The sequence below is a fragment of the Chinchilla lanigera genome, unplaced genomic scaffold (genome assembly GCF_000276665.1).
Source record: "Chinchilla lanigera isolate Chin_1 unplaced genomic scaffold, ChiLan1.0 scaffold00037, whole genome shotgun sequence".
In the NCBI taxonomy this organism is placed as follows: Eukaryota; Metazoa; Chordata; class Mammalia; order Rodentia; family Chinchillidae; genus Chinchilla; species Chinchilla lanigera.
In genome coordinates this window covers 11,331,266-11,350,500 of record NW_004955438.1, presented here as the reverse complement: position 1 = coordinate 11,350,500, position 19,235 = coordinate 11,331,266, and the positions used below count along the sequence as shown (strand labels likewise).

At 34.4% G+C, this 19,235-nt stretch overlaps 1 protein-coding gene across 1 annotated transcript in view; it reads left to right on the top strand.

The window, feature by feature from the left end:
- Eml5 (echinoderm microtubule associated protein like 5) overlaps positions 1-19,235 on the top strand; it is a gene marked incomplete at its 5' end in the record, with an annotated part of 141,087 nt that overhangs the window by 16,496 nt on the left and 105,356 nt on the right. The window contains 6 exon segments of the mRNA XM_013517167.1: positions 6,540-6,638; positions 9,262-9,330; positions 11,433-11,618; positions 13,939-14,074; positions 15,564-15,765; positions 17,986-18,123. Coding sequence (XP_013372621.1) covers positions 6,540-6,638; positions 9,262-9,330; positions 11,433-11,618; positions 13,939-14,074; positions 15,564-15,765; positions 17,986-18,123 — 830 coding nt within the window.

The window sequence follows — 19,235 nt, the reverse complement described above, 5'->3', positions numbered from 1 at the left end:
TAAGCCCTAAATCTTCTATAAAATTTGTAATGTTACTTTGTTACACTGTAATAATGGTTAGTTCTTACAAATAAACACTGAGATCACTAGGTTCTCTATGCTATACTCAAAAGTTTAATTGTCCTTTATTTGACATTGTTTTGCAATTACAGGGACTCATAGGATTCATCTAGTGTATAGTAGGACTCTTATCTGAATATATGCTGTGTTGCTTCCAATTCAGTTAATGGACACAGATAAGATTTTTATTGAGAACAGGATTCAAGGGGCATTTGGGAAGCTAGATAAAGGCTTGCAGTATTTGCCTGGTTTTTCTTCACCTTCTCCAGTTGTTAACTCTTCTCTTTAAAAACTTTTCCTTCTGTCTCATGTCAGTGTTGCTCAGGAAGCTATAGCCACCCCATAACTATTTTCTCTTAATTATTATCTAGACCCATGACTTTGACTTCTGTATCAATTAACAGAGGCCCTGCTTTTCTCAACTCTACATAATCCCCTCGAATGTCCTAAAGATAGTCCAGATTGCACATTTACATTTAGTTATCTCTCAGAAAGCCAAGACCTCTTTTTTTTCCTGGCTCCCGCCTACCTATCCAGTCTAGTCTCTGACACTTCCCCAGTGACTGGTCTTCCCTCAACCACATGGAATTGCCAGACCTTTTTTGAAAGCAACAGGATCTTGAGGTCTGGCTTTCTTGATCTGAAATGCATTGTTACTTTTTTACCTGTCTCTTACTCTTATCTTTGCAGATACGGATTAAGCATTACTTCTGGAAAACTTTATCTTCCTTGTTACTTACTTAGACTAAGTGAGAACAGAATATAAAATAAAAATGTATAAAAAGCTAGAAGAGGAGGTGGTTTTTGTTTTGTTGTTTCTGCCCTTCCTGTTTGTTGTTGCTTAACCCACACTTAGAAATAGGTTGATTTTGGCCATGACAAGTTGTTTGTGAAGGCTACAGAGGAAATACCATCTGGAGAGGTAAATACTTCAAAGCTTTTTTCTTTTTCAGTCCTAGGAATTGAACCCAAGGCCTTTACCCTGTATATGCTTGGATACATGGAGTTATAGTTTTGCTGTGTGTATACAATGAGCTGAGACAGAAAGAAGAGGCATTATTAGAAAGGACTTGTCTTGGTTACTTTTCTCTCATTGCTGAGATAAAATACCCAACGCCCAAAATTAAGGAAGGAAAGGTTTATTTAGCTCACAGTTTGTGGAGGTTTCAGTCCATACTGAGCTGGCTCCAAGGCAGGGTGGCACATGGCACAGGGCAACCATTCTTGGTGGTGAAAAACAGCAAAAGCAGCAAGAACAAAAAGGGAGGAGTGGCAAAGAGCAAGGCTCTTTCCCTCCCTATATTGTATGAAAACTACCCACCCCAGGGGCACATGTATCACTCACACCTATAATCCCAGCATTGAACTATGGATCAATCAAAAATCTAGAAGCCCACCCCATGACTGCATGAGGATTTGGGGGAACATGCAGACACAAACCATAACAGGACTATTCCTCGCTTTATATTGGTCTTGTAAAATTTTTAATCTCTATATTCTGTGCTACAACAAGAGGTAGATATCTTTGTTCTAGTTAGATATTTGCTCATATCCTCTTGTTCCTAATTAGAGTCTCAAAAAGAATAAATCATCATCTCTTGTTCTCTGGACTTTCCACTAGCTTGATTTGATGGAGAATCGTGACAAACTGTGTTCTGGTGGTTTTTCTTTTTCTTTCTTTCTGTTTTTTGGAGCGGGGAGGTTGGTTTTTTTAGAGACAGGGTCTTGCTGTGTAGTTGAGGCTAGTTTTAAACTCACTGTGTAGTCCAGGTGGGCCTCACACTTGTAATGATCCTTCTGCTGTAGCCTCCCAAGTGCCGTGATTGTACCATCATACCTGGCTGGCAAACTGTATTTTGAATCTTTTTTCTATTTTTAATCTTTTTAAACTGTTCATTTTGCCTTCGTGGCTTAAATAGTAAGCCTACTTTGCAGAAACTTTCTAATTGATTACTAAATGGCATTTCTCATTTGGATAAGTAGAGTGCATGGATTCTGAAAGTGAATTATGGCAGTGATATCCTAAGAGTAATAATGATGATAACAACCATTTATTTAACATTAACCATATGCTAGGCACTCTTCTCACTTTTCTATGTATAGTATACATTAAGTTTCTATTCATCCCTCTGAGGTATTTTTATTATCTCCATTTTATGGGTGAGGAAAGTAGGGTACAGAGAGGCTAGATCACTGCCCAGTGTCACGTAGCTAGGAAGGCATGGTGTTCAAACCTAAGTAGTCTGGTACCTGAATCATGCTCTAAACCAGAGTTTGGCAAACTTTTTATAATAAGCAGTAAATAGTTTAAGTTTTGTGGGCCTTATGGTCTTTGTTGTAGCTGCTCATCTCCACTCTGTAGTATGAAAGCAGTCACAATGTGCAAAAAAAAAAAAAAAAAAAGTGAGCATGGCTGTATTCCAGTAAAACTTGACTTACGAAATAAAATACAGGCAGGATTCACCCTGTAGATTGTAGATAGCTGACCCTTGCTCTAAACCAGTAGTTTTCAATGTGTTTTGTATTGTTCCTCACATTTTTTCTGTGATTCCTTCTTTGGTACTTCAGTTATTTAGAATATAATTTTTAAATATTTGGGGATTTTCTGGATAAGTTTAATTCCTTATCAGGGTACATAGAGTACTCTGTATTTTAATTTTATGTAATTTGTTGATACTTTGTGATCCAAAATTTGTGATTTTCCTGAAGTTTTATATTCACTGACAAAGAAAATTGAAAAATATATGTTGCTGTTTCCTTTCTCTTCTCCTGTATGTTGGGCTTTTATTATCACTGATTTTAATTGTACATATTTGGTAAACCACATAGTAACTATTGTTATTTTTGCCTGAAAGAGTTTTAGAAGAAATTTTTAAATAAGAAAAGTTTTATTTATATATTTACCATTGGGGCTTTTATGCATATGTGTAAATTGTTCCTATTTGTATCATTTTTCTTCTGCCCAGTAAAACTTTTACTGTTGTATTTCATGAGCATCTTTTCCAGTGATGCGTTCTCTCAGCTTTTTTTTTTTTTTTCTTTTTAGAGGTGGAGCCTTGCAGTGTTGCCCAGTCTGTCCTCAAACTCCTGGGTGCAAACAATCCTCCTGCTTCAGTCTCCCAAGTACAGTAGCTGGGACTGCATGTACATGCCACTGCACCTGGCTTCCCAGCTTTTGTCTATTTGAAAAAGACTGCTTTGACTCAATTTTCAAAAAACATTTTTGCTAGGTACACAGTTCTGTGTTGGCTTTTCTCCCCCCTCAACATTTCAGAGAGGTTGTCCAATGTCTTCTGACTTATGTGGCTTCTGATGAGAAAACTGGAATAATTTTTTAATCTTTGTTCTTTAATACGAAAGTTGCTGGGTTTTTTGTTTTGTTTTGTTTTTTAATTGGGGGGGTTGTTTTTTGGTCTGACTGCTTTTAAGATTTTGTGTGTGAGAAAGATATTCTGGTCATTGAATCCAGGGCCTCACAATGACCTACATTCCCAGTCCTTATTTTTAATTTTGAGACAGTCTTGTTCAGTTTCCCAGGCTGACCTCAATCTTGTGATTCTTTTGCCTCAGCCTCCAAAGCAGTTGGGATTACAGGTGTACAATATCATACTGGTCTTAGTACTTGTCTTGGCAGTTTTGTTGATACCTGGCATGTCATGTGTCTTGGAGTGTGATTGATAATTCATCTTGGGGTTTTTTTAGTATCTTATATGTGTGGGTTTGTGATTTTCATTGCATTTAGAACATTTTTGGCTAGTTAGTTGGTTTTTATATTCTTTTCCTTGTTCTTTTCTTTTTTGAGCTATAGTTACATGTTAGACAAAGAGGTAACTGAGGCTCTGTAAATTCTTTTTTCCTTTGTCTTCCTGTGTTTTATTTTCAGTAGTTTCTCTTGCTGTGTCTTCAAATTCATTTATCTTTTCATCATTGTCTAACTTGCTTTTAATTCTTTGACGTGACTTTTTTTTTTTTACTTTTTTTTTGAGGCAGGCTCTAGCTATGCAGTACAGGCTGGCCTTGAACTCACTAGGCTGACCTCAAACTCAGCAGTCCTCCTGCCTCAACCTCTCAAGTGCTGGGATTACAGGCATGCACCACCACACCCAGCTGAACTGAATTTTCATTTCAAATAATGCACAATTTATTTTTACAAGTTTTATTTCTTCTTTCTTCCTCTTTCTCCTCCTCCTTCTCCTCTTTTTCCCCCATCATCTTCTCGCCCTCTTCCTGTCCCACTACCCCTACTCCTTGGACTTCCACCTCTTTCTTCCCCCTTCCCTCCTTTTTCCTTCTCGTTTGTCTCCTGTTCCCCAGGGCTAAGATTATAGGTGTGCACCACCACATCTGGCTTTATTCTTCTTTTAGATCTCACTTTTCTGTTTATCATTTGTAGCTGTGTGTTAAGGTAATTCTTGAACTTCTACAACATTTTCATTATAGTGACTCCTCTAATTTCAGTCATCTCCATAACTTATGGGTTGGTTTGTTTCTGTTGACTGATTTTACCCACCCCCGGCAATTGTTTTTGTTTCTGCACATGCCAGTAATTTCTTCATTAGATGCTAGAGATTGTGTATGTTATATTTCAATTCTGTATTTCATTGTGTCCCTTTACAACATTTGAACAGTGTTCTTGAAGTTAAGAAAATCCCTCGTGGGTCTGGAGTGATGCTCCTGGGATAATTAATACACAGTGAGTTCAAAGAGGTGTCTCCATTCTGACTGTCGGGAATTTGGACGATTTCTAGCCCTCACGATCTTAAAATTGGCTGTGGTTCCCCCTTTAGTACTTATTTTCTAGAATTTTTTCTTTTTATGGCCTCATGGATTTTGCTCTATGCATGCAGAGAATAGTGTTTCCAAGTCTCACCTGTAGACAAAGTCCCTGGAGCTCATTCTCTGCTCTGGAAATTCTAGCCATCTTGGCTTCGCTGAACTCTAGGCTCTGTCTTTAAAACTGCAAGTCTGCTGGGTTCTAGTGGGTTCCACCTTTATGTGCCTTTATCTGGAAATTGCATCCTAATGAAAGCCTGAGGCATTTGTAGGACTCATTTGTTTAACCCTCTTTTAGAGTTCATAGTGCTTTATTTCCTGTTACAAATATCTGAACATATTTGTTTCATATATTTTCTACAGTTTTTTATATATTTGTGGCAGGGGATAATAATTCTTATTGACTACAGTGTCATCTTTTCATGTTTCTTACCTTCTCTCATTCATGTATTTTATTTTTCTTTTCTTTTTTTTTTTTTTTTTTTTGAGACAGGGTCTCGCTGCATAATTCAGGCTGGCCTTGAACTCACTTATATACCCAAGGCTGGCCTCAAACTCAGGGACCCTCCTGCCTCAGCCTCCCAAGGGCTGGGATTACAGGGGTGTACCACCACTGGTGGCCTTATTTTTCATTTCTAGAAATTCTGTACACTTCTTCACATCTTGGATATATTTCATAGATTCCTATTCTTTGTTCATATTCAACTACTGTGAAGCCTTAATTTGATTTCTCTACTTACATTTTTATTTCACATTGTTTTTATAATTCCAATATCTGATGTATTTTGCAAGACTAATTTTGTTGTTGTGACCTACTGATTCTCACAGTCTCTTTTTGTGTTTGTGGAGGATTTTTTATTTCATTTTTTTAAAACTTATTTTTATTAAATTTCTACCTGTAAGAATTCTTTAAGGAATGATTTGAAAGTTACATTGCTCTACAAAATTTCTGTTTGCCTATGCCATTTGGTCAAAATTGATTGAAGACACAGTCAGTCCGTAGGACCACTCTGAATGCAAACTCACACTGGAGAGATTTGTGACCACTGCAAATTAAGGTCATACAACAATGTGAACATTGCTTCTGGTTATAACTGCTGAGGTGATTTTTTTTTCCCTGTCATGCATTGTCACCCCTCTTTCTTTAAGGGGTTATTTTGCGTTGTGCCGTACTATTAGGGGTTCATTGCTTTTTGTCAGAGATCTGCAATTTTAAGGTCTCACCTGGAGTAGGTTCTAGACTTTATCACCTATTCCTCTTCAACCCACAGGATAAAAGTGAGGAGTTCAGGATTCATCTCATACCTATGTATGTGGTCTCTTATCCTTTAGGATTTGTACAGGAAATTTGTTTGTGTTTTCATTTTCTTAATTCCTTGACACCTCAGCAGTACATTTAAAAACATGTATTTACATTTATCTAGTATTTTTTATTTTTGGCAGGAGTTATATTTAGGATTTTTTGTCAATCCTACTATTAGAAATCTTGTTTCTTAGGGAAGAAACAGTATATATGTATGTATGTATGTGCAAGTTTTAATAAGATGAAATACATCTACCTTATCTGTGATATCTATAAAGTACAGATGTATAAGTTTTTAGGTTTATACAATTCATGAATAGAATTTATTTGCCATTTGTAATCTGGTTGTTCTTTGATTTGTTTTCCTTTTTATTCCCTTCTGGACTGTTTGGACATACTGCAGCGCTTGGTTTCTGTTGGACTGGATTCAAAGAATGCAGTTTGTGTTTGGGACTGGAAAAGGGGGAAAGTGTTGTCTATGGCTCCTGGTCACACAGATCGAGTAAGTATTTTCCTTTGGGAATGTGTGTGACTGTTGGGCAGGAAAAGGCCAAAGAAAAGTTCTGGGAATTTTACTCTTCTGTATTTTGTTATTGCCAGATTAAAATTTTACACTTTGTACAAAATTATGCAATTATGGAGGAGAGGAAAGGATGAGAATGACTACCAGCAGTTACCAGTGTCTTTCTTAGATGATGAAATGTTCTAAAACTGATTGTAGTAATGGTTGTATAGTTCTGTGAGCATACTAAGAACCATTGGGTTGTACACTTTAATTGGGTAAATAATTTAATGTGGAATTATATCTCAGTAAAGCTGTTTAAAACAGTATTTTAAAAATTGTAGAATTGTGAGACTCAGAAACATGGCTCAATGCGTATAGTATTAGCAGAAAACTTTTAACCCAGTGATTCAGTACAAACAATACATTTTCTGGGTTTTTCCAGCATCTTTATTGAATGGTAATTTACATATAAAAGACTGTACATAGTATGTGCAGTTTGAGTTTGGACACATGCAAACATCCATTATTCAAATGTTGATTTTTAAAATTTAATGGTTTGTATCTCGGGTGTGTTTAGTTGGTGTACATGTCTTTTATTACTGTGGACTGCAAATGTGTGTGGTAGAGTGCTTGCCTAGTATGCTCAAGGCTCTATATTCGATCCCCAACAGTGCAGAAAAATAATATATTGCTACAATTTTTTTTAGAGATCTAACATTTTTTACTTTGGGACTTTGTTAAAATATATATATTCTTTGTGCTTAGTTATATAGGATTAATAAAGAAAATGTAATCAGTGTTTCCATTAAATATTATACTGTTTTTGTGAACATAGATAAAACAATTTTATAAGCTCTTAAAAATGTCTAATTGTTGAGTGTGTGTAGTAAAATCCTAACTCAAACCAAAACAGAGGCAAAATCAATTATTCTATTTTGTAAGAATTATGAATTGATAAAAGTTACACAGAAAATTCTGTGTATATTTTCAGCAGCCTCTAAAGCCTGTTATACAGTCTTACACATTTACAATTTAGATAATTATAAAATGTGTACACATGTTTTCTCAGACAGCTTTTTGTTAATAAGCTTTCCTGTTCCTAGGTCAAAGTACCTGACACCCCCAGTGTATTTTGTCTCACAGCTTGAGAGGGTTCAGTCATTGTTGTCTGGCTCAAAGGCAGAAATGGCATGGTGGAAGGGCGTGGCCAAGGAAAGCTATGCAAACCATGGCAGCCAGGAGCCAGAGAGGGAGGGATGAGCCAGAACTATAGATCTACCCTCCCAGGCACACCCACCATGACCCAACTTTTAACTGGGCCTCAGCTCCTAACACTGCATTCAACTGTGGATTAATTACCTGATGAATAAAGTAATCCCCCCATTCCAGCCACCTTCTGAAAGCACCATCTGTGGGACATTTTAGATGATAGTTCTGTATTCTGTTTTACTGAAAATAAGGCATTTCACAACTTAGTACTTTGAATTTAGTAAATAAGCCAACTATTTTAAAAAGTATTAGAATTTTTAAAGTATTTTGGGTTAGTATTTTAAAGTTGTATGGTGTTTTTCATTGAATCTCTTTTATGATGCGTTGTTAAACATCAAGTTATAAGAAGTATTTTTTTCTTCATTACTGAAGAGTCACTCTTTTAGACATGGTAAACACCTTAGGTTAGATTATACAAGGATCAAGGAAACATGGTGAAGACTGCCAGATAGCTGAACAAATGAATTATTTTTTAAATGTTAGTTTTTCTTTTTACTTATTTTTCAATCATGTATTTCTAATGCATATTTTCTTTCATCTGAGTTTTTGTTTATCATAAAATACTTTGTATGTATTAGGATTTATGGGATCTTAGTATGAACCAAGCCTGGGATCTCCAAAATATTAAGTGTGTATGTGTAAGTTAATTTTGTTTGGCCCATAAACAGTAAGGAAGCTTAAAAAAAAAAACTATGAAAACTGTTTTGTACCTTTGTGAAAGTCTTCTGTGATGGAAAGCTATATAAATATTATTTCTAGCTCTACTCATGTTGTGTATGTTCCACTTAGACTCTTGCCCTGTAAAAATTATGCAGGTATCTATCTGATACTCTCAGTTGAACTTTTATTTATTTACTTAGTTAGTTAGTACTGGGAATCAAACTCAGGACCTTGTGCTTGCCAGACAGGCACTTTGCCACTGAGCTATATCCCTGGCCCGAAATTATTCTAGCTGTTTATAGGCCAAATTATTTTAGAAATTAGCTGGGTATGGTGGCACATGCCTGTAATCCCAGTTCTTGGGATGGCTGATGCAAGAGGACCACTATGAGTTGGAGACCAGCCTGGGCTCATAGTGGATTCAAAGCCACACTGAACTGCATAGCAAGAGTACCAAAAAAAAAAAAAAAAAAAAAAAATATATATATATATATATATACATATATATATACATAGAAGTGTTAAATATTTCATTCTACTAATTGTTGCACTAAGTTATTCTTCCTTATTTTTGTTTTTCATAAGATTTTGAAATGTGGGGTTTTTATTGAGAGCTGTGGTTGATTTTGGACAGGAATTTTAAGAGATTATGGAAATAAATATTTTAACCATGAATTCAATTTGTTTACAGATATTTGATATTTCTTGGGATTTGTACCAGCCAAATAAACTTGTCAGCTGTGGTGTAAAACATATCAAGGTACTAAAAGGGTTTTGTTTTATAATAATCCTGTTTAATTTCATTTTCTGCTATTTAACTATATATTACACTAGTAATAATTTAGGATAGTTTTAGAAACTTGACAGTATTTATTTTTTAAATGTCCACTTCAATGTTTGTATGTTCAGTCTTAACAAATATTTATTGTGTAGTTACTTTGAAACATTGTAAGGGATATAGATGTGAATAAGAATTAAGTAACCACTCTCAGTAAAGGAATTTATAGTCTAGTGAGGTAGGATTCATTGTGTTCATCTTGTTTCTTCATATCTCACTTACAGAGTAAAAGGTAATATTAGGTAGCCAAACAAACAAGAAGCCTTTTATTCACAGAGCAAGAATGGCATGTAGAAGCATCATAGGTGAAGGTGGTCTGCCACTTACTTACAAGTATGTTTAACTTGGATGAGTTATTTAACCTATTTGAGCTTTTGTCAAATCTTAAAACTGACTGCTCTTATCCTTGAAGAGTTGATGATTAAAAAGACAACATAATTCAGTGCCTGGCACAGGGTCAGCTTTCTGATCTACAGAAGCTATAGGTTTTGTTTTAAAATTATACTTGAGGATTTGAAGCCCATAAAATTAGTGGTGATATTCATCTTGTGACTAATATAAGTCACTGGTGCAAATGGCACATACTTGCTTTTCTTACTCTGTCGTGTCTAAGAGTTTCTGAAAACAGTTAATTCCTACTGTGTCTATGGCAGCATTAACTGCTGCTGCAATTCTGTTTTTTATATTCTGGTGTTAGTTTGTTGAATGAGTAATATTAAATCTTTATCTTTTCAGTAACTATTAAGTAGCAAAGGCACTATGCTAGGCTTTAAGGCACATTATGTAAACACTGTGAAGATAGAGATTGTTGTCTTATCTTTGAGAGGAAGATGATGCTTGACAGATATATACATATATACATATATGTGTGTGTATATACATATACACATATATATCCTAATAAATGATTGGCTAGTTATGAATAAAAAAATCTTACTGGTGATTTATATTGTAAATAAAGCTACAAGTTACATTTTTAGGGCTTTTTTAGAGCAAACAAATGAAAAAGCAAAACAAAATTTAATTCAGTAAAGTACTAATTATTTGAATGGATAAATGTTATAGTGTTTGTTCTTTTAGGCTTAGGGCTTTAAAATATAATATTAATATTATATCATTTTAAATAGTAATTTACTTACTACAAAGTTAAATTTACTAGGCATGGAGGGAGTTGTATAACTGTGATCCCAGTACTCTGCCAAGCTAAGGCAGGAGGCTTACAAGTTTGAGTCCAGCTGTCTCAGAATTTTAAGGAAAGGACTAGGGATGTAGTTTAGTGTATAGATCCTGGGTTCAATCTCCAGTACTGAAAAAAAAAAAAGAAAAAAAGTTAAATTTATTCTCTCAACCTAATTAATTTATACATAATTATTTAATATATATGCCCCTGCCCTGTCTAATTTAAAACAAGAAATTTCTCTCTGCACCCTATAAAAATTTACTGAAGTCCACCTAATATAGAGCAAACTCTGTAGTTCCAAAGATTTATACTTGACTTCTCTATCTTCTCTAATTGATGAACAAATCATTCTAAATTGGTGTCTGTCTCATTTTTAAACTTTACAAAAGGAAATTGCTCAGCTTTTAAAAATATCAATAAGAGCAACATACAGTCTGTCCCTCTCCACTTTTAGTTTCCATTAGAGATTAAACATTAGAGTTGGTCATTTTTCCTTTTAGAACATGGTGTCTTACCTTCATTTTCATTGCTAACTCATTCATGACATTTTATCTCTTTCAAGAAGTTGTTTTTTAGAAATCTAAGGAAAGCATAGTATATTTTTAAAATAATCTAGTTCAACCCCCTTATTCTTACAGATAAGGATTGAAACCAGTGATTTACCTGCAGTTACATAGCTTTTGGCAACCTTAGAATGAGGATGTGAACATTGAATGCTATTGTATCATAAAGCAATTTCTTAGGTAACTTCTAGTCTGCTATTCTGATATAGCATTGAAGTATTAGAAATTTTTAGTTATCTGTTATTTTTAGTTATCTGTTTTTTATGCTATATACTTTCCAGTTTTGGAGTTTATGTGGAAATGCTCTGACCCCAAAACGAGGGGTTTTTGGTAAAACAGGTGACCTTCAGACAATATTGTGCTTAGCCTGCGCTCGAGATGAGTTAACATATTCTGGTGCACTCAATGGAGATATATATGTCTGGAAGGGGGTCAATCTTGTACGAACAATTCAAGGAGCCCATACTGTAAGTGTATTTCAATACTTTTAAATACTAAGTACTTAACCTTCTATCTTAGTTACTTTGCTTGTTGCCAAGACAAAATACCTGGCACCCAAAGTTAAAAGAGGAAAGGTTTATTTGGCTCACAGTTTGTAGCGGTTTCAGTCCATAGTTGGTTTTCTCCAAGGCAGGTTGGCACATGGCAGAGGGACGTCGCAGAGGAGAAACAGTTCGGGGCGGGCAGAGGCAGCCATGCAGTGAAACAGTGAAGAAGCATTGAAGTAGCAAGCAACAGCAGCAGCCCTCTTTCTGTCCTTTATATTCCATCATATCTAGGGTGGGCCTTCCCATTACCCACACCCAGAACTCTGCCAGACTAATCAGTGGATTAATTTAGTAACCACACACGCTTAATCCCAGCTTCACACACTCTAGATCCAGCCACCTCTCAAAAGCCCCACCTGTGGCTGCATGAGGCTTTGGGGGCCATGTAGACACAAGCTGGCATACTTTCTTGTCTTAGAATAGCAGGCTACACAGTGTAGTATAGCATACTGTTTCTAATCAGTCCTATTTCTCAGAAAATGTTATTTAACTGCATGAATTTGTTTTCAGTTTTTCTGTTAGAAAAATTATGCAGTTAACACTCATGGATATTTGTTAAATTAGTATAATTAATATGTTAAAACCATTGCGTTAACACTGTCTTTGTCAGAGTAGCGTTAAAATATTGTGATGTCAACCTTAAGATTAACTGCTGTAAAATAAAGCTAGTTTTTTTTTTAAGACTAATTTGCCAGTGGGCAGTTTGGATCCAGGTCTAGAAAAATACAACATTGATTCATTGAGTGGCAAAGGGATTTTTGTACTTTATGAGATTTTTATATAAATAAGTTACTAAATAAGAACTATTTGTTTTTAACATTTTGAATGTTTATTTGAGCTCTTTAGCCAGCAGATCCTTCCTCATAAAGTGAAGAGAACTAGAAAGCACAAAGCTGCTGCCTTGCTAACAGTGAGATCTTCAAGTAGAAAATTCCTGAGTATATCAAAATACCGTTTATAAATGACTTGCTCTAAGCAAAATGCTTGCAGACTAAAAATACCAGATTATTTTCCACAAAAGATGTGGCAATTCACATTGTCACCGTCAGTATATAAAAATGCTCATTTACCGTCATATTCATCAGCACAGAATGCGACCAGTGTTGCTTATCTTCTCGGAAAAGTGGTACCTTCTTGGGTGAATTGTGTTTCCTGTCTATATGTGAAATTTCACTTATTTACTTACTTTTCTATTAATTGGCTTTTTAAAAAATCCTTTGCTCTTTTTTGATTTTTGGGTTGGTTATATTGTTGAATTGTTTTTCTTCATTTGTATGCTGGTGATAGTTCCCTTTTCAGTTGTACACATTGCAAATATTCCATAATTTGTCTTTCTTAGTGATATCTTTTTTCATATGCTGAAGTTTAAAACCTTTCCTTTATGCCTTGTAGTTTTTATGCCATGCATGAAAAGATCTTACAACCCAAAGTGTGGAGGACCTCCTAGGCAACTCTCCTTAAAAGAGGAGTAATTGCCTCCGTTTTAGCTGAGCCTGACCCTGTTTCCATATATTGATATGTATTGATCTGGCTACAACTTTTCCTTATCCCTTCAGTTGGCCTTAAGCAATGCATATCGGTCTAGCCGAGGTGCTAATAGTAATCTTTGGAGATGGCAGGCGTGTTTCCCTGACCCCCTGCTCATGGCACTCACGTATTTCCCACCACTCTCACAGTCATTCATCCTCAAGCCACTCCCGTCTTCACAAATGAATAAAATCTGGATTCAGTCCTGGGTGGAGGCCTTTGTTCCAGATAGCCATCATCATTTCTGGACTTAGGACCCCTTGGCTTCCCATAAGTACAAATATGCTTTAGTGTCTATTCTCACCATGGGATGCACTGGAAGTGGTAGATTGGAATTAATTCTCTAGAGTTCCCGTAACTTTTCATGGGATAACAAGTATAAACTCCCTGGGCCATGAGGAGGACTGGGAAGGGCTCTTTGTACCAAAGTCCAATGAGTGTTGTTCTCATTTTTTCTATTTTTTTTATGGTTATGTTTAGAACTTAGTCCTCTATAATTCATTTATATGTATAGTATTTAAAGTTAGCATCTCATCAAGTACCACTTTACCTACATATTAAGTTCCTAAGGACATATTTCTAGATTTTTTGTGTGTGTTTTCTGATACTCATTTATTCATATGTCATATCAAAATATTTTTAAGTGAATTTCTAGCTTTATATGCTAGGTGTTTTTAAGAAGCTTATATTGTTACTTTATTTCCTCATCTAGGCAGGAATTTTTAGCATGAATGCTTGTGAAGAAGGCTTTGCTACTGGTGGCAGAGATGGCTGTATTCGTCTTTGGGATTTAACTTTTAAACCAATTACTGTGATTGATCTCAGGGAAACAGATCAGGGATACAAAGGTAATAATAAAACAAATGCCTCATTACTAGGCAAATTCTAAACATACCAAGGATTATTTCTTTCTTTTGCTAAACATAACTATGTGTTTTGAAAATATAAATAATACTTTGATTTGCCTTTCACACTGTATACATTTTATTTGAAGGCTGTTGAAGAGGAATTTTGCCTGTAGAAAGTTTGGGTTCATTTTTATGACAGATTCTTTTATATATCTAATACCTGTTATAACGTGAGATGTGTCAGGCACTTTGTTAACCTTGGATTTTGAAAATACTTCATGATTAGAATGCTAAACAAAACTACCAAGGAAACTGTTGCAAATAAAGTATATTGGTGATTTAAATGTGCATAGGTATGTTTTCTTTCATCCAATTTGTAAGCAATTGGGGGATTTTTTTTTTCCTTTTGGGAACTTAAAATACAAGATCTTCAATAATAAAATTTAACGTAACATTTGCTAAAGTGCTGTTGTAAGCCTCAGATTAGAAGTTTCATTGGTGTTTGTTTAAACTGTATTTTAGTCACTTGGTAGGTGCACAGCCTTGGGATAATTATTTAGTTATCTCTTTATATTATGTTGAACATTATAATATTTTGAAGCTTACAAAATAATTTTTTATTTTATGAAAATGAAGACAAAATTTAACAATCAAGTAATAAAAGAATAACACTAGTTATTACACAGTGTATCATTATCTTTATCTTCAAACTACAACACATAAGCCAAAAAGATCTTTACAATAAAGAAACAAACAGATAATAACACAAAACTTTCTTTTCAACAAACTGAGATAAGCTAGTCGTATAAATGAAACCAATTAGCGTATATATTGAAATATCTTTTAGACAAAGGAACTTGTGTTTTTGGAATTTCTCCCTACTTCCTATCTATTGCTGTTCTATTTTACTCTTTCTTTGATGCTTGAAAGATTTGATTACCACAAAAATACTGTGCAGTATATAGTAACTGTTATATTTGCCATATTTTACAAACGAGAAACAGAAAAACAGCTTTACTAAGGTTGCAAAAGGAATTGTGGAGTTTGCAGAAAAAGTAAAAATCTCTCTTCTGAATCTGTTTATGAAAGAGTGAAGAAATGAAATATAGATAAGCAAAAAGTCACAGTTTTACAAAAGAAAAATACAATTATGTAAAGTTCCTGTATAATAATTTATTGAAAGAGACTGTAAATGCTATTAAACATTGGCTAAGGAGTTAGATTATTGGTAGTTGTCTAACAGGGAAGAAGAGGGTGTATATCTTGAAGGATGGGTAGAAATGGCTGTATAAAAAGAAATATTCCATGTAGAAAACAACATAGAATATTGAAGAAGAGAGTGCAGAATAAGGACTTGAGCATTTCTCCTATCTTAACATCCAAGGTATGAAAAGTACAAGGTTTAATTTTGAATTAGGCAGTCTGGCATGATATTATTACAACATTGATATTTAATACAATTATTGACATTAAATGCATTTTTTACTAGGTTTGTCTGTGAGGAGTGTTTGTTGGCGAGGTGACCACATTTTAGTTGGAACGCAGGATAGTGAAATTTTTGAAATTGTGGTACATGAAAGAAATAAACCTTTCCTAATTATGCAAGGACACTGTGAAGGTGAACTTTGGGCACTTGCTGTCCATCCCAATAAACCTTTGGCTGTGACAGGAAGTGATGATCGTTCAGTCAGGTAAGCAAATTACAAAGTCACTGCATAGGCTGAAATTCGTCCTTAGATAAAATTGAAAAAATACTTAGGGTTAAATTTTAGAGCTTATAGTATATCAAATGAACATAATAGGTACTTAAAATTGATAGAATTAATAAAAAAATGTTTTTCTCTGAAAAATATAGTTTGTTTCATATTAGAATATACAGAGCTACCTATACATTTTAATAGCTATTGGATATATTGCAATTTGTTGAGCTAGCCATTTCTGATAGAAATTTAGTTTCTTGCAGTTTTGTGTCTTAATAAATACAGCATTTTCAATGAATAGCATTGTACTTATGTCATTTTGTAAAAGTATATATATGACTATCTCTATGATAAATTCTTATTAGTATTTAAATAAATTAGTAATTAAATTAGTATTTAAATAAATTCTTATTAGTATTTAAATGCACTTTAAAATTGGCAGCTAAATACCTTACACAGAACAGCAAAAATTTACACACCTATCAACATATGACAGTGCCTATTTTCCCAAACCCTTGCCCAAAAAGATAAAAAATGATTTTTTATGTTTGGAAGCTATGTATTTCTCACCTATTAAATGCTGTTGAATATGTTTTCATATGTTTGGAGGACATTTGTATTCCCTTTTCTGTGACCAGAAAAGTCTTTGCCTAATTTTTATGAATTCATTGGTCTTTTTCTCTAATTGACTTAAAATAGACTCTAATAATATCTGTGCATATTAAAGAAATAGCACTTTGTCTATAATAGTTCTCAAAGAGTGGTTCTTGGACTTCCATCAGAATTACAAAGGAATTTATAAGAAGTGCAGGGGCTGGAGATTTAGCTCAGCAGCACAGCTCCTGCCTGACAAGTGCAAGGTCATGAGTTCAATTCCTGGTACCGGAAGAAAAACAAAAACAAAAAAAACCAACAACAACAAAAAATAAGAAGTGCAAATTCTTAGGCCTTTCCCAGGACCTAATATAATAAATTCAGCGGTTTTACAGTCCTTCCAAATGACTGTGTTATGGCTAAGAATTTAAATTACTTATTGGTCTTGCTCCCAATATTCTTAAATCTCTGAGCAACTATTCTTATTAAAGGGCCAACTCTGAAGCAAGTGTGCTTTCTCTGGACACATTTCTTTAGCTGCTACATCATTCCATCTGTATCTTGAGGCCTGGCCTTCAACCAGGGTGCCTCCAGCTGCATTTGTAATGTGTTCTTATCTCCTGTACGGACTGCTTCTAGGGCCTAGCCCTGTCCAACTGCCTATAATATTTCTACGTAACTTAGCTGTTGATAATAAATGTTTAGTCTAGTAATATTAATGTATATTCACATTCTTTTAACACAGCTATATAATAATTAATAAATAATGCTTTGCTGTCTAATTAACAGCATGATCTACATTCCACTAGCACTTTTAAAATGCAATATTTAAAGTTCACTCTTCTCTTGTTCCTCCTTTTTAATATGATGAATATGTACTGATAATAAAAATAATATTTAAAAATATATAAAAAATAAATAAATAAATAAAAAATAAAAATAATAAATTTTTGCCACAATTGATGAATTAGCCAAGGTATGAAATTAGTCAAGGTATGAAATAGCCAAGGTAGTTCAATGTGAAGACCCTGGGTTAAATCTTCAGTGTGATTGATTGGTTGATTGATATATATCTATATAGATATAGATACAGATATTATATAGATATTCCTTTTAATGTGAAGAAGTTTTGTTAACTTATTTAAAAATATTAACTAACTTTACTATTTTGTCTTTGTCTCGGTGTTATTTGAAAGTATAATCCTCATTTCTCAAATAGTACATCTTTTCTAATCCTTTCATTGCTGATTTCTAGCATTGTAGGCTGGAACAGATTCTGAATATGAGTACTTTCAAATTTCAAAGACCATATATAGTAATTATATATATATATATATATATATATCCATCCATCCACCATCCTTTGATTAGGGTAGAGATCATCTAACTAAAATGAATGATTGGAACAAATTAATGTGATTGTATTGTTTTTAAAAATACTTTCGTCAATATAAGCATGAATAATATTTCTATTTTCCCAGGTGATAATTTCTTGCCAGAAATTAAAATTTCAATTTATTTTACTTGAAATGTGATTATTATTTTAACTAAAAGCTTTTCTTCATCATTATTTTGAAAGTATACATTAGTTAACACTCTTTTTAAAAAATCTTCCAGGATTTGGAGCTTAGTAGATCATGCACTAATCGCAAGATGTAATATGGAAGAACCAATTCGTTGTGCAGCTGTAAATGTAGATGGGATCCATCTTGCGCTGGGAATGAAGGACGGTTCATTCACTGTACTTAGAGTAAGGTACGGTATTAGGGTAGAAGTAGAAACAGTAGTTTTCTGTTCAGTGAGGTACAATATGTAATACTCATTTTTCACCCATTTATTTTTCATCCTATTCTTAAAATGTGTTTCAAATATTGTCTCCTTAAATATAAAATAGATTTATAAAAGAACAGCTTTGTCAGAACAACAAACTCAAAAACCTTGGTTTGAAGGGTTAAGAATGCTTAGTAGAGCCAGGCATAGTGACACATGCTTGTAAGCCTAGCACTCTAGAAGACTGAGGCAGGAGGATTTTGACCACTGCCTTTCTAGAAGTTGAGAATATTGTAAATTGGCCAGAGCAACATAGCAAGTCCTTGTCTCAAAAATAGAGAAAATTGATGTAGTTCAATGTGAAGCTTAGTGCAAAGGCCCTACATCCACAAATCCCCAGTACCGGGAAAAAAAAAAAATTCAGTAGACAACTTAATAAATTTTTGAGCTATAAATTTAGGCCCTGACTTTCCTTGGTGGTATTAATTTTTAGTAATAAGCCCCTGCATTAAACAACCCCGGGGGTGTAAAAAAAAAAAATGGGTAGGTGTCTTTTGTTGTCATTCTTCGCATCTTTATGCTGTGAGAGACAATGCCTGCATCTCTTCCTTTGAGTAATTCAATGTAATGAGTTTGTTTTAAAAATTAACACCTGGTGTTGAATTGTAGGTGAGTGCGTCCAATTTGAATCCTGTGCAACCATTAAAATTTCGCTGCAGATCCAGAGATACTCACCAGCAGACATATTAATGAAATCTGGTTTCTCTAGCTCAGTGATTCTCCATTCAGTAGCTTAATTCAGAAGCGGTCCATTCATTTCCCTCTTTGCCTCCCTTGTTCTGGAGAGTCTGGTTCCTCAGTAGCTCTCAAATAAATGTCCTTCCTTCCTTCCTTCTCACTGTACTCTTGTGTAGGCTTTTGTCATCTCCTAACTGTATTGGTGGAATAACTAGTCTCCTCCTCTGTAGATCTTTTTTGCTCTTCACTGATAGTGATTCCTTTTTAAACACATTTATTTGCATTCTTCCTTACAAAGTATGAGGAAGGAGTCCTACTCTGTTTAGGGTGAAATTCATAATCCTGTACATGGGTGGCAG